The following is a 15634-nucleotide window of genomic DNA, read 5'->3' on the forward strand; positions in this document are numbered from 1 at the left end:
AGTGTTCACACTCGTTTTGAAATATAGATAAAGCTTCTTTGATTATTATTATTATTTTTTAAAGAAATGTGTTAGTACGAGAGTTGGAGCTTGGCTTTCGCAAGCTTCCATAATACCATGGTTGGGTCTCCGGCTGAGAGAGAGGAACGGCTGTGGCCGTGTGCACCCCGCTCCCATCTGTGCCCAGTGTGTTTTCACAGGTTTATTTTCTGTATTGATGTGTGTGTGAGAAACTTACCCCTCTTGGCTGGTCCTAGAGTCGCACTTTGAGCTGTATGAGGAAAGATATTCCTGTGACTTTAAATGGGGTCGAAAACCATCTACAGAAACTTTCGGAAGTTTCTTTTTGTCTGAGTGTTTTAAAAATCCACTTAATTGAGGTTGTGAAAAGGTGTTGGCCAAGTTTCAGAAGCAGTTGTGTGTTTTCCACTCCTCTGTGATTAAACACATGGACACATACCCCCCCCCCCCCCACCGCCAAACCCCACTCTATGGCTTTGCCTGGATGTGTGAAAACACCTATTTATTCGTAAGCCAAAAACCAGGCACATAGTGGATCTGGTGCAAATAGGATGAACAAAATACCTTAAAATGTTTTAAAGCTAATTGGGGAGGAATGGAGAAATATTTTGCTGTTAACACATTAAAATAAAACCCCAAACAAAAGTGAACCGCGTGAGTAAGCATGGGAAGAGGGCCTTTTGTCTTCCTCCTTATCGAAATTCTTGACTTAATGGGTAAATCTCAATTTAGCGTGCCCGAAGGAGCATAAATTCTAAAATAGCAGGTCCTAAAAGAAGGAATTTTTATTGTCTTGCGGCAGGAAGAGGAATGTCTTGAAGCTGTTCGCCTTGACTGCGGTGGAGACCGTTTCATCCTGAGGCTGTCAGTTTCCAGCCGCGGCGCCTCAAAGCCAACCGGGCCTGGAGGCACCCCGAGCGCCTGGGAATCTGCATTTCTGGCAGGTTCCCTGTGACGCTGGTCTGCGGTCCACACGTTGAGTTGCGAGGCTCTGGAGCATTTTGCTTTGTGAAGAAGGATGTGACGATCAGTGACAATTCTGCAGCCTTGGCCAGGACCCGTTCCCAGGGTTCTCTCTGGGGCCTCTTTTCTAGGGTTGCCCTTGGGAGGTGGGCACAGGGCTGTAAAGGACAAAAACAGGCCATTTCCTATCCATATTTTCCATTTAACACTAGTTTTGGTCACAAATACATTATTTGGTTACAAATACCGTATAAACCTGGATTTATCAAACTCAGTTCCTAACGTTTAGGACACCGTGATACTTTGTTGCAGCTGTGTGGGGGCACTTTTGTAAGTGAACTTCCCAAGTTGAGGGGGTTCCAGGTGCCTCCTTTGCCACAACTCTTTGCGCGTGTGTGGGTGCAGTTTCTGAATTTGTCCTGTATGGTCACCATGTCCCTGAGGAACCGGTGGGTGCAGGCTCCAGGCTTCTGTGAGAAGGGGCTGCAGGTTCAAAGGGCCTGGGGCTCACGCTCTGGACCATTTGTAGGATGATCCTGGCTTTGGACCAGCAGGGGTAAGCTCTCATCTTTGAGGCAGTTGTCCTTGCCCCCATAGAGACGAAATAATGTGCCTCTCCACTTCACCGAGCCCAGGGCTTTGCTCCAGCATTACACCCTTTGAGGGCTGGGAAGTGGCCTTCATTTCTGGGGGGTCTTAGAAGGCCTAGCTGCCCCCTCTCCCCAGGTGCTGACTCCCTGGCTGCCCAGCAGCCGGTGTGGTGGTACCCTGGCAGGCACAGAGGACCCCCTGGTACCTCTCTTCCCCACACCAGGATCAGGCCACAGGTTGGGCTGCTGTACCTGTGGCCCCTCAGCTTGGTCCTGGGGGCCACGGTGCTGCTCAGCCTCAGTGCTGAGTATGTGAGAGTGAGAGACCATCAGGGCCTGGGCGGGGCTTCGGCGTCTGGGTCTACGGCCTTGAAACTTTCTTCCACGCCTCTGCTGCCTCCTCCCTTAACTGACTTTTCTAATGGTGGGAGGGGGACCCCTTCTGGTCTTAAACACTGCCCAAGTTTCCCTGAGTACCTTTCACTTAGACTAAGCTGGGCATGACTCGCTCCAGAGGAACCTCGGGGTCCTATTGTTCCTTCTGCGTACACACCCTTCCCAGTGCTTCTCTGATGCACAGACATTGTTCGATTTCCCTTGGGAGTGTTTTTGAGCTCCCTACCAGTGCTTGTCCTCGGGCCCCTGGCAGGCACCCCGGACACCAGGTGCTCGCAGGCTTGAGCGGAGCAAGGCTTGGCCAGCGATAGGCTGTGGGTTTTCTGTGGGTCTTCCACGCTCTGCCTGGGGCAACTAGCCTTTCTTGCATCATCTTGGTGGAGTGTCTTGGCCATAGCTTAGAACTGCTTTTTGGGACCTGGCTGTGCATCTCCGGAAAACATTCATGATCTTTGGTACCAGGTGGCTTCTGTCTGGGCTCTCCCCACTTCCTCACCAAGGTGGCTGTCTCTGATTAGGGGTTTGGTTTCCAGAGGATTGTGGTCAGGAGCAGGCAGGAGCTGTTGATCTGGCCAGTTGTGTCAGCTGTATGATTCTCTTCTAGCTTAAAGAAAGATTATACGTTTTCTTAGAAATTCAGTTCCAAGGATGTTGATTTACAGCGACATTTCCCAGACATTTCCTTACCTGGTATTCGGGGTTCTGCAGAGATGGGCCGCTTTGGGCTGATCTCACAGCTGTGCACGGCATTCACTCTGGTCTGATGGACCCAGGGCCCCCAAAGTGTGTCCATGGAATGCTCTGGTGGGAGTCATTCTCTTCCACTGGGGGACGGTGCCCCTGGGCCCGGCACTAGCGGAGAGGCAGAGGTTCGTCTGTCCTCCTGGGCCCCTTTTGGGGGCACTTTGGCAGCCGTGGTGAGGACCCATTGCTGGCTCTGTTAGGGACAGTGAGGGGTGCAGGTGGGCCCAGTGGCAGATTCATCAGTTTGGAACAGGACCCCAGAATGGAACCAATCACCAGCTGCCCCCGGCCCTGGGAGTCCTTGGAGCTGTGAGAGGCGCCCATGATCACCTCTCGAGTGGGCCGAGGGGCTGCCGCTCCCAGAGCACCGCCTGCTTCCTCCAGGCAGCTGGAGGGTGGAGCCCACCGCAGCCCTTCTCAGCCATGGGCAGGTCAGGTCGGGCGGGGGACGGGGCTGGGCCTCTCTGCACCGCCTCCTTGTTGGCTCGTTTTTCTTCCATGTACAGCAACCCTGACCTCGACGCCCCTTTTGTCTGTGGAGCCCGACCGGCACTGGATGAGCTTGCCCGGGCGGCCCAAACAGAGTCGCACAGATGGGGGCGCTTGAACAGTTGATTTTCTCACAGTTCTGGAGGCCGGAAGTTCGAGATCAAAGTGGTGGCAGCGTCGGTTCCTTCTGAGGCCTCTCTCCTTGGCTGTGGATGGCTGTCTTCTCGCTGTGACTTCACGCCCTCTTCCCTCTGTGTGTGTCTGGGTCCTGATCTCTTCTTATGAGGACACCAGTCATGTTGGATCAGGGCCCACTCTAGTGACTTCATTTTAACTTAATTCCCTCTTTAAAGCCCCTCTCTCCAAATACTGTCACATTCTGAGGTCCTGGGGTTAGCACTTCAACACATGAATTAGGGAAGGGGCACAATTCAGCTCCTAGTACCCACTCTATTATTCTTGTCTGAACCCAGTGAGTTCAGACGCCTGCCTGTGGAACTGCACTCCTTGATCAAGGTTGCATGCAATTTAAGAAAATAATAAAATTTGTCTAAGTTTGGAGTATATTGCGGACATCTGTGAATCTTTTTCTATAGGAATTATGATTGGTTTTAGTGCTCTCCTTTTGTGTTGTTTCCTCTTTTTTAAACCTTTAAAAATATGTAATTACTTGCTATATGCTTACTATATAGTCTGTTTTATTGACTTTATTTTGTGTTTCTTCAGATAGTTTAAAAGGTTTCCAATCGGCTTTTAGTTCTGGTAGTTATTTTGGTAACTACTATACAACTTTATAATATACTCCATCCTTGTTTCTTTAGATGTGCTTACTGACTCACCACTGTGAGCTGTGACAAAATTATTCTGAAGAGTGATAATCTTAACAAAAATAACTAAGATTTATTTATTTTTATTTATTTATTTATTTTTGGTGAAGAAGATTGGCCCTGAGGTAACATCTGTTGCCAATCTTCCTCTCTCTTTTTTTTTTTCTCCCCAAAGCCCCAGTACATAGTTGTGAATCCTAGTTGTAGGTCATTCTAATTCTTCTATGTGGGACGCCGCCACAGCATGGCTTGAGGAGCAGTGCTAGGTCCATGCCTGGGGTCTGAACTGGGGAACCCCCCGGGCTGCTGAAGCTGAGCACACAAACTTAACCACTCAACCACGGGGCTGGCCCCTATTATACTTTATCTTTTTTAAAAAATTTAAAATTTTAACCATCTCCTCAACCCTGAGTTGTAAGGTATCTATTCTACACTTTTTAAAGGTGAGGAATTCGGAGAGAACTTGCTCGAGGTCACTCGGGGTAGTGTGTGCAGAGCTGGAACTTGACCTGGGGTGTGTGATTCTACAGCCCTCCCCCAGCCCTGCTTTGTTAGGCGTGCACGTACGGGGTAAGCCCTCCACCGCCCCGCTCCCTCCCTTTTATTTCTTTGGAGCTGGGCTCTCTGGAGGGGAGAATTCAGAGCTGCAGATCTTAGGGGCTTGGGCCTGCCCTAGGGTATCTGCAGGGTCTGCTCAGGGCTGCCCAGGCACTCATTCAAACAGGGGCTCTACACTCCCCTCGGTGCCTGTGAGCAGCCTCCCATGGCAGGAAATTCCAGAGGTGAGTCGGGGCCAGGGCCCTGGGGCCACCACCATGGGTCTCCAGAAGCAGCCTTTTCATAGCTCTCAGAGGGGCCTAGCTGGGTGTCGGCTAGGGCGGGGTCAGCCCGGCAGCCAGCAGTACTGATGGAGACCCCCCTCCCCTGTATGTGCCTACCTCTGCTTGGGGGCCCCATTGAGGCATGTGCGGTGGTGACCAGGATGGGCCCTTCGGCTTCAACACCTGTGTCAGCAGTGGCATGGACATAGAGGGGACTCAGAAACTCTTTTTCCTTCAGTGTGGTAGCACAGAGGGACAGGGGGCAGACCCCACTCTCTACTGCTTTCTATGCCCCCAGCCTTCAACATCCCATCTCCACCTTCTCTCGTGACACCCCCCACTTCCACCACTGCCCATTCTTCGGGGGACTTCTGGTGAGGGGCGCCTTAGCACCTGTATCAGCCAGGCTGCAACCGGAGAAGCCGAAGCAGGTGAGACAGATGTAGTTGTGGAGAGATATGTGTAATTTAGACGTACACACGAGGAGGCAGAGACACACGTGCACCTGTTCACAGAGACACGTGTAGACAGACACGTTCATAGACACTCACAGTGCATGGAGACACATGTACTCAGACACATGCACATAGACACACAAATATATACATTTTTAAAGAAAGTTTTTACAGGGAGTTGGTCTTATGCCATGGTGGGGCTGGTTGAGCAGTCTCTGTTAAGCTGTTGTCTCCACGTCTGATGCTGGAGCTTGAAGCCCACAGGGCAGGCAGGGTCAGGAAAGGAAGGTCACAGGCTGGAACCCCAAGAGCATGGACTTAAGTGGCCCCTGCCCTTGGTGGCACGGGCGTCCCACAGGAGCCGGGTCCTTTCTCATGGAGCGAACCACACGCGCCCGGCCCAGGAGCGGAAGCAGCTGAAAGAGGGTCTGGGGGCCGGTGGAGCAGTCGCAGCCTCGCCTCTGCTTCATGCTGGTGAGGCGACTCAACACGCCAGCCACCGCGTGCGTGCGTGAGCTACAAGGTGGCTGCTGCTTCCCTTTTGCCCTCCACACCTCCCAAGCATCTGCGAATGGTACCCCCTAACCAGAACACGCGGGAAGGTGAATTCTGGGAAGTGAAGTTCAGCCTCGCTGAGTCGACACCTTAGAAATCCGTCACACCACAGGAGGTTGGGTGCACTGGTGGGAATTCGACAGGTCTGGAAGTGAAAACGACCTGAATTTAGGGAAATTCTCTGATCTGTGCCTCTTCCGTGACGGGGGAATCGTAATTGTAACGCCCTCTTGTAGAGGATTTTTCATTGAAAGGATTAAATGGAGTTAGGATGTCAGGTGTCTCGCGTTGCTCCTGGAACCAGGTAAGAAATCTCAGACCTGTCACAGTTCTCGACACTCTCCAGGAACGTCATCTCTCCCTGTCATTAAGTTTCACTCTGTCCCCTCAGTAAATGGCTTCTTCACATAGGGCTGTATATTCCCTGCATTCCTAGGAAGTTGATAATTCTTGAATGAAATTTAATTATGTTTTAAATTGGTTATTGGTGATATAGAGTTCCAGCGGGATGTTGATAAATAGTCATGTTCTGTCTTTAATGGGAATTCCTCTGAGGTTTCCTCATAGCTCTGATACTGGCTGTTGGTTTTAGATAGCATGTATATTTTCTACTTAGCATTTTAATATCCTTTTTATGTATGTTTGTCTGTGTCCTCATGGAGAGAATAAGATTAGGCTGGTCCTAATACCGAGAAGAGGTATTTTCGAAGCCACCAATAGACGTGGAATTTTATCAAATGGGGCCTTGTCAGCATATTTTGTGATGATCATACATTTTTGAAATATTAATATGATTAACGGTATTAATAGATTTTCTAGCAAAATGGAGTAGATTTTCTAGCAAGTTGAAGTCTTGCTAACTCTGTGGAAAGCGCATGGGACAGAGTGTCTGGAAATCTGGGTTCTGGTTCAGTTTGGTTCTTGATTACAAATGTGAACTTGGACAAGCCATCACGTTTCATTAGTCCCTTTAGCAAATATCCCACAATAATGTGTCCGCATTTGTTGAATGGGCGTGGTTAAGCTCTCCCTCCCTTCCTTGCTGGTGAGTTAGGAGGATAAAGGTAAGTCAATAGTTCCTTCCTTTTCATTTATTTAAATGCTTTGCCATCTGTCAAAGAACTGTGGAAAAAGTGTCACATGAGGGGCTGTCGTGATCCCACTTATTGTACCATCATCAACTAAGAATCCGTTTGTTCATTCATTCATCCAGCAAGTATTTATTGAGTGACTGTAACGTGCTGGAAATTGTGCCAGACATGGAGAATCCAGCAGTAAACAAAGTAGACCAATTCCTTGCACAGCAGAGCTTACGTTCCAGGAAACCAGTGAACGCTTTCATATTTGTGTCAGCTAAGTGGTAAGTGCTATGAAAGTAGCTAAAGCTGGGAGAGGGGTGGAGAGTGGGGTACGTTGTGGGGAGGTGTCCTTTAAGTGAGGTGGTCGAGGAAGACCTGTCTGAGGTGACATTTGAGCAGAGAACTAAATGAAGACAGTGAACCAGCCCTAAGGAGACCTGGAGAAGACTGCCGGGGCGGAGAAACAGCAAGTGCAAAGGCCCTGAGGAACAGCAGCGATGCCACTGTGGCTTGAGTTGGGCAAGCAGGCAGGAGAGGGAAAGCTTTTGAGGTCTGGGAGCTCGAGGGGGGTCAGATAACGCAGGACCTTGTGGGCCATCATTTAGGTGTGAAGGGATGCCTTTGGGGGATTGTGAGCCGGGAGTGACGCCATCAGGTTTCCGTCCTAAATTGATCACTCTGGCTGCCTGTAGAGAATGCGTTGAAGCTGGCTCTGAGTCGAGGCAGACAGACCCGAGGGGATGGTGGCTCAGTCTAAGATGATGGCAGCGGAGGTGGCGAGAAGTGTCGGATTTGGGGTCCATTGTGAAGGAGGCGCTGACAGCGTTTGCTGATGAATTGCAAGTCGCATCGTAGAGACAACCACGTGGCTTTTCCTGTGAGAGGAAAATGTGTCAGCCACCCTTGTACGCTCTGGGGCCATCTGGCCTGCATTTTCCACAGCCCTGTGATGCTGAGTCCGGAGAAACTCTCGAAACCCCCAGCAACTCTCCAGACCTCTGGCTGGACTGAGAGACGAAAATAACTAAGGGGGTTTGATGTCCTGGGAGAAATTCTGTTCTGAGGCCAAGCCCAGAAACACACTCCACGGTTTGATCTGGTCCACAGGGGACGTGGCTCCCCACACACCCCAGCCTCCCCGTGGCTCATCAGAGCTTCGCTCAGAAAGGAAGATGAGCGAGCTGGCCCCGGGCCACCCAGTTACAGTTGGCGTTGCTCATAGGAGACCTCGCCACGGGTGACATCGTGATGAGTTAATAAAAGACAGACAACATTTGGGAGGCATTTGCTTTGGTCCGGGGTGTCTAGTTCTCCTCAGACAGCCTTTGTGCTGTTACGGGCTGAACCCAGCCCTGCTCCAGTGGGCCAAGTTGATAATTTATGTCCTTGCTCTTTAAACTCTCCCCCCATCTCTGAACTGGGAAAAGTCTCGTCTCTCCCTGAATATTACAGCTTCAAGGCTTCCCCGCTGTTTTCTGCTAGTGTTCCTGCCTTTGATCTTCTGCCGAAAATTTATTTGCTCCCCAGAGCTGAGCTCCGAGCAATGCAAACCCCTGCCTTGGCCGGCGGGCACCCCCATTGCCACGCCGGCGCCCCACTTCTGAGGCCTGCGGCGCCCGCACTGCGTCTCGCGTGCTCCCTGGGCTCGGAGCTCAGAAGGAGGTACTGGAGCTGTGGGTGGATAGGGTAGAAAAAGAAGGCATTGTGCCTGACTGCTGGCTGATTCCTTCCACGTGGAGACAGGAAAGCACACGTTAAAAATAATATTAAGAGGCGAAATCGGAAACATAAACAAATGTAAACCAGCAGAGCGAGCTGGGGCGCTCCTACTGCTCCCCCGCCTTTCCTAGTTGAGGGGAGCTCTCTCTGGCCAGCTCAGGGCCTGGCCTTTGCGGTGGTGAACCAATCTGAGTAATGAGCAGGGGGACAAAATTGGGGAGGTCTGGAAGGCTGCTTTCAGGAAGGAGAGAGAAAGAACTGAGCCTGAAGGTGTGTGTGTGTTTGTCTGTTGGAGAAGGATGCCTGTGGAGGAGAAAGAGCAAAGCCGTGGGGCGTGGGAGGATTTTAAAGTCCCTTGGAGAAAGGCAGGAAGGAGATTTCAGCAACGTTGCTGTCTGTGAGTCAGAGTGAAAGGATAAGAAGATTTAAAGTTTTGCTACGTGTTATGAACGAAGCCCTTACCCCCCTTTTTTAAAAGGGACTTTAAAGATCCAATTGCTTTGAAAATGATTTTGGCTGCCTGAGTGATGTTTGTTTGAATGTGACAGCATGCCGAGACTGAGCCAGGCTGTGGAGACAGAACTTGGATGGTGCGTGACCGTCAGCTGTGTGTACATGTATGCCGGGTGGGGTGCCGTTGAAGGATGGTCTGGAGATCAGAATTGCCGGGCGTATGGTCATGACGTTTAACCTTTTGAGGCACTTGCAGGCTGTTTTCCACACCTGCCTTACAGTTGTACATTCCCCCCTGAATGAGGGTTCCAGTTTCTCCACATCCTTGCCAACACTTGTTATTATCTATCTATTCGATTATAGCTATTCCAGTGGGTGCAAAGTGAGACATCACTGTGGTTTTGAGTTGCATTTCCCGATGGCTAATGATGTTGATCATCTCTTCATGTGTTTATTGGCTGTTGGTAAAATAGCTTCTTTGAAGAAAGATCTTTTCAGAGCCTTTGCCCATTTATTTTTTAATTGGGTTAAATAGCAACTGTCTTTTTATTATTGAATTGTAAGTATTCTTTATATATTCCAGATAAAAGTCCCTTATCAGATAAACAATTTGCAAAAATTTTCTCTCATTCTGTGCGTTCTTTTCACTTTCTTCATGGTGCCTTTGACGCACAAAAGCTTTTGATTTTGATGATGTCCACCTTATCTATTTTGTGTCTTTTGTCCCTTGTGCTTTTGTTGTCATATCTAAGGAAAGAGTGCCTAACCCAAGGTCATGAAGATTTGCACCTATGTTTTCTTCTAAGCCTTTCATAGTTTGATCTCTTACATTTAGAACTTAGATCTCTTTTGAGTTAATTTTTGTAAATGGTGTGAGAAAGGGCCCAGCGTCCTTCTTTTGCATGTGGATGTCTGTTGTCCCAGCACTGTTTGTTGAAAAGACTGTCCTCTCCCTATTTTATGGTCTTGGCACTTTGTCATCCAGGCTGCTTTTAACTATGCTATTATTTAAGTCACTGGGTGAGGAAATGTCTTCTCACGTCTGTCTGCTGACCTGCAGGGAGAAATCAAGGGTCATTTACATTAAAAGATGATTTCACTTGGAATTTACAAAAAGATTTCAGTTAAACCTTTCACTGAAAATGAAAATAGGCAACAAACAGTGCTGTCGAATAAATGTCAGTGACGAAGCACTGAGTTTTATTTCCAGGCCCAGTTAAGGGTGAGTCAGGGAGGCACTTGGCTTCAGCTTGCTCTGGAATTCAATGGTCTGTGGAAAGGACACCAGAGCTGGTTGCATCAAGAGTGGGAGCCCAGGCTGTGGGTTTGTGAGCACCAGGAACCTCGTGTCCCCCCCCCCCACAGTGGCTCCTTAGTGGCAGGAGGTCACTGCAGGGACAGCTGGGCAGAGAGAGCGGTCCTCTGTGGGACTCGACACAAGTTGTTTCTTGGCCGTGATTTAGGGAAGGGGATTAAGGAATTGTTTCCTCTAGAAGCCTCCACCACAAAATGGAATCCTGGAGCGCTGAGGCCTCTGCCTCCCACGTGTGGGTTGGGCGGGGAGCCGCCCCGGAACTGTGGGTGCAGGCCAGGAGGATGCATGCATGGCCTCGTGTGTGACTTGGGGCCCCAGCCCGGGCAGGGCTGTGTGCTGGGCTCCCAGGCCTGGCCCAGCTCCCTGGAAACTGGACCCGCATCCCCTGCCAGCTCGGCTGCTCCCGGGAGTCCACCCGAGCTGAATGGCCAAGAGCAGAGGAGTAGCTCAGCCCCAGATGTTTAGAAGCCTGACTCACTGTTTGTGCCTGTGCTGTCGAGAGCTTATGTGGCCCTAGAGGTGGTCCTGGGATTGGCTCAGAGCTTTGCGTGGTTCTGGTGTTTAATCAGCATTTCCAGGGAGAGGCCTGCCGTTCCAGGATTTACTCAGTGCTTTCTGCCCTGGTCCACTCAGCCTGGTTGGAACTTGCCCGGTTCAGGGGCTTGGGGGGCTGGAGCGGGGGCTGCCATCTGGGAGGGAGTTCAGTCAGAGCTCAGGGCTTAAGGGATTCTCTGCCCAGGGCCAGCGTTTCCTTAGGTTCAGGTTAGTGTCTCTAAAATCAAAGTTCTCAAGGAAGGGTTTTGTGTCCTCTGCCCTGTGTTGCCCCTCTGGGAGTGCACAGTTGAAATGCCTTTAAGGGAGCTGGGTAGAGCTGTTGATGCTGAGGGTTCTGGAGCAAAGAAGAGGGAGCATTCCATGCAGTACCTGAAGCCCAGGTCTCCTGCAGACCATGGAGCCAGTTAGCAAACACGCCATGCTCTGCCCTGCCAGCCCTCAGCTGGCCCAGCATCACATGGCAGGCAGTGTGAGAGGACTACTCAGTGGCCCCTGAAAGCAGGTGTCACCCTGATGCTGGCCGGAGCTGGGTCCAGGGAGGGGCTTATGGAGGCACTACTGCCTTCTTCCTGGGGCTCCCTGAGTCACTGCTTCTTAGTCAACCCCAGCTTTGGGGCTAATTGGGGGCCACAGATTCAGATGTCATGGGCCAGGCAGGTCACTAGGATCCGAGGGATTATGTGCCATTGGACACAGGCAGCATCAGCTAATCACGGGTGCCTCATGCCCAGCTGAAAATCCCAATGCTCCCCATCTTGTTGGTAATGTTGGTAATTGATCAAATTAGAAACAGCAGCAAACAGTATAGTGCGCTGGCCTGGATTCAGCCTTCAGGTCACAACCCCCTCCCTGCATAGACAGGTGGTGACTTGCCCAAGGTCCCCAATCCAGTAAGCAGCCTGCACTCACACCAGGTTTCTAGACTGCCAGCCTCTCTCAGCCTGTCTGGGCCACCGTAGCAGTACACCCTAGTCAAGGAAACAGAGTCCCGATGGGGCTAAGGAAGATCACCCAGCTTAGTCAGTGGCGGAGCTGGGATTCAAACCCAGAACCAGCTGGCTCTATCCACTCTGCTTGCTTCGGCAGGATATTCTCTTCTCACAGCTCCACACTGGGATTGGCTCCTAAACCTCAAAATGGGGCTATTGATTGACCTGTGAGCAGCTTCCCCAAATTCTGTGGACTTTTCAGGAACAGGAGGAGATCTTGAGGGTGTGTGCGCGTGTACATTTCTGTGTGCACACATGTGGGTGTGAATTCACACCCATTCAGTATTCGCAGGTTTTCTCCCTGGACTTCGAGGAGTTCCCGCTGAAGGGAGAGAGTTGGAGCCAATACATTTCCCTGTCTGAGAAGCAGCTCCCCCTTTGCAAGAAAGGCCCGTTTAACCTGTGCCCTCCCCGAGTCACTGGGTCCATCGCTGCTGGCGAGTTGGTGTCCAGGGCACCTGAATGGTGTCTCCAGGCTGAGCTCCTGCTGTGGGTCCCTTGGTGAGCCAGGGGACACATGGGTCCAGGCCACAGACTGGCAGCAGCCACAGCGGGCTGGCCCTGGGCGCTCAGGGAGTCCACCTTGTCCAGTTGCCTCTGGCTCCGGGTTAGGAATCCAGTGGGAGGTTGGGTGTGTGTGAGGGTCAGGGGAGCTCGTAGGAAGTGTTAATATATAAAGCAGGGTGGAGGGGTTTCTGAAAGATTTACGAGCTGAATATTTTCCGGATGTTTTCATGGCCCTTTCAGGCTGCTCCAGAGGAAAGCCAGTGGGACTTAGGCTCTCTGCCCCAGTGGCTCCCCGCTCAGCCGACCCCTCGCACCCTGGCCTCATTCCCAGCCCCCACCCTGACCACATCCCCATCCCCCTGTCGCCATTCACTCCCCTCTTTCATCCTACTGGGGAGGAAAGAACAATCTCCTTCCTTTCTTCCTTCTTTTTAATTGTATTGTCCATGCAGTTTTGCAACTTGTTTTTTGCTTTAAATGTATCATTTATTGGATATCTTTCTATGTTGGTAAATGTATCAAAAGCATTATTTTCAGTGTTTGCTATTAGTTCACTGTTTGGATGAATGATTTGTTATTTATAATCCCCTGGTGATGGACACTGAGGTTGCTTCCTTTTTTTTTTTCCCTTTCTATTCTTAAAACCCCCGAAGCTGACGTTTCTTGTGTCGGCATCTTCTCGCACTGAGAATGGTTTCCCGGGAACAAGAGGGCTGTTGCAGTTGACATGTGCATTTATGGTGTGCATTTTGACGTGGCTGCTCTTCAGAAAGGTTGTACCAACATTCGCCCCTTGAGGATGTCTGATGCCCCTGGTCCAGACTGGGATCTGTGGGCCTAGAGGGAGCTTTTTTTTTTTTTCTAGAGAGAAAAATGTGAAAGGAAGACTGTGCTGGCATCGTATTTGACCGAGGTCCTTAGGGGTCACCGTGCCTGACACCTTCTCCCTCCTCAACACTTCTCTCTTCTCAGTGTCTTGCTCCTGCCTATCCTTCCAGACCCCCTTCCAAGAAGTGGGCTTGTGTCGTAAAGAGTACACTGGCTTTGATGGCCAGGGTCCAGATCTTGATAGTTATTTAACTATCTAAGGAAAATCTCATGTCTTCTTGGTGACTCTGTTTTATAATCTTTAAAATGGGGACACTTGGCTCAAAGAATTATATGCTTGTTAGATATGGGTGATGAGTAACTGTTTCTTTATTCGGAGGCCTCCCCGACTTCTTCCAGCATACCTAAATTCTCTTCCATCTGCCTGAACCCTGGCATTACCTGTAACCCTCATGTGTCACTTAGTCCATGCACGGTACTTTCATGCTTGCAGACTTAAGAGATGGGTGATTCGAATCTTTGAGCACCTAGCAGCGGGCCAGGCTTTGCCCTCAGACATCCAGAAGTCTTGGACGAATAAAGTCAGAATCACCTATGCCTCTTGCGGCTCTTTCTATCAAACTAAAGGGGGCCCTTCATGAGACCTTTTGAGAGGGGCGCGTCTCTGCCAGCAGGGGCTTGTGTGGGGTGCATGGGGTGTCTGGGTGCCTTCCTTTGGGATTTGGCAAGGAGCCGTGTCATGGTGGGAAGCTCTTGCCCTCCCTGGCCTTTCCCGTTGGGTCTCATTTGGGAGCCGTGTGTGCGAGTTTCCGCCCAGCCCCGCAGTGCGAGTCAGGGCCAGTCTGCCCCTTTGCTTGTCAGCCTTCGGCTCGGCTTCTCCTTGTCAGAGGCTGTGCAAGGCCCCGCCACGAGGGGCCGGTCAGAGCTGGGAGCCATGCGAGGAGCCCTCTTGGGCACAGTGACGCCTCTGTTTCCTCCTCCACCTTGCCAGGGGCCCCCATTCACTGCAAGGAGAGTCACGCATTCCCCCTTGAGATAAGAATAGAGCCCAACTGTGCCCCAGGACAGAGTCCAGCTTCTTCAGCCTGCCCTCCGAGGCCTGGCAAGGGCTCCCAGATGGTACTGGCATGAGTGGGCCCTGGCTGCCTGCCCCGCCAGCCTCTTGTGCATTATGTGGCTGAGACACTGGCTACAGTGTGCGTGCGTGCCTGCCCAGGCCCCCCTGGAGACCACTGTCTCCAGACTCTGCTTAGGATGGAAGGGCTTGGCCTGGAATTAGCTGCCCAGGGTTCTGCTGTGCCCCTTCCCTTCCCTGGGGCCTCACACTCCACCCTCCCAGCTTTGAGACCTCTTACGAGGGGCCAGGCCTGTCTATTCCTGGAAGCGGGGGAGTAGAACCCTTGTTTGGAGTGAGGAGCAAGCTCCACAAGAGGGCCGGTGGCTCGGTGTCGAACGCAGGAGCCTGGGGACCCCTGTGGCCTCCTTCTGCAACCCCAGTGGACAGGAACCAGGAACTGGCAGGGGCCACAGATGTGTGGGTGATGAACGGAGTTCTGGGGCTCCCACCCTTAGGCCCACCTGTGTCTGAGGTGGGAGCTGGAACGGGCTTGCGTCAGTTCAGCAGCAGGACTGACCCAAGAGCTGTTACGCAGACACGGCACATGGAATGTTCCCCGGCTCTCCTTGTGCTCGTGTTGGGTGATCCCTAGTGAGCTTTCGAGCCTTCAGATTCTAAGGCAGGGCTTCTCAAACTGTGGCCCCTGGACCAGCAGCATCCACACCAGCATCACCTGGGAACTTGTTAGAGATGCACGTTCTCAGGCCCTACCCCCAGACTTGCTCAGTCAGAAACCAGGAGTGGCGCCCTGCAGTCTGTGTTGAGCATGCTTTCCAGGGAGTTCTGATGCCTGCTGAAGCTCCAGGACCACTGCTCTAAGTAAGGCGTTGGAAAACAACTTTCAGTGCGTTCCCAGGTCCAACAGGTGATTCAAATTGAGGTGATTCAAGTTGAGGGCCATGGCAACCTGGAGGGCATCTGCCCCACCTAAAATCATTCAAATAAAGAGAGAGAAAAATGCTTTGTTTGAACCTGGAGTCTTCCATTCAGCCTTAAAAGGAAAAAAGATCTTCAACCTGCTCAATTTTACGTGTTACAACCCTGTGAAGATGTGTTTGGGTTTATGGGTGAAAAACACTCAGGTTCGTGGTGGTAAATAACTTGTTTGTGCAGTGGAGGTGTGATCAGGAGGCAGGGTTTTCCACTGTGAGCTGGGGCTTTCCCCCAAAGCCACATTCAGCCCCCAGGTCAGCAGGTGAGGCTACCCCTTC

The 15634-nt window shown here is 51.3% G+C and overlaps 1 protein-coding gene across 5 annotated transcripts in view; it reads left to right on the forward strand.

Annotated features, from left to right (window-relative positions):
* GAS7 (growth arrest specific 7) overlaps positions 1–15634 on the forward strand; it is a 218138-nt gene that overhangs the window by 39835 nt on the left and 162669 nt on the right. Inside the window, exon 1 of one of the 5 annotated variants that reach the window (XM_044744441.2) lies at positions 8411–8602. The exons of 3 other annotated variants lie outside the window; for them this stretch is intronic. In XM_044744441.2, the coding sequence (XP_044600376.1) occupies positions 8484–8602 (119 nt within the window). In that variant the 5' untranslated portion in view covers positions 8411–8483. Of the gene's footprint in view, positions 1–8410; positions 8603–15634 lie in introns of those variants that run through there. One more of the 5 variants, XM_044744457.2, reaches the window with a different exon arrangement.

The sequence above is a fragment of the Equus asinus genome, chromosome 13, assembly GCF_041296235.1.
Source record: "Equus asinus isolate D_3611 breed Donkey chromosome 13, EquAss-T2T_v2, whole genome shotgun sequence".
Classification (NCBI taxonomy): domain Eukaryota; kingdom Metazoa; phylum Chordata; class Mammalia; order Perissodactyla; family Equidae; genus Equus; species Equus asinus.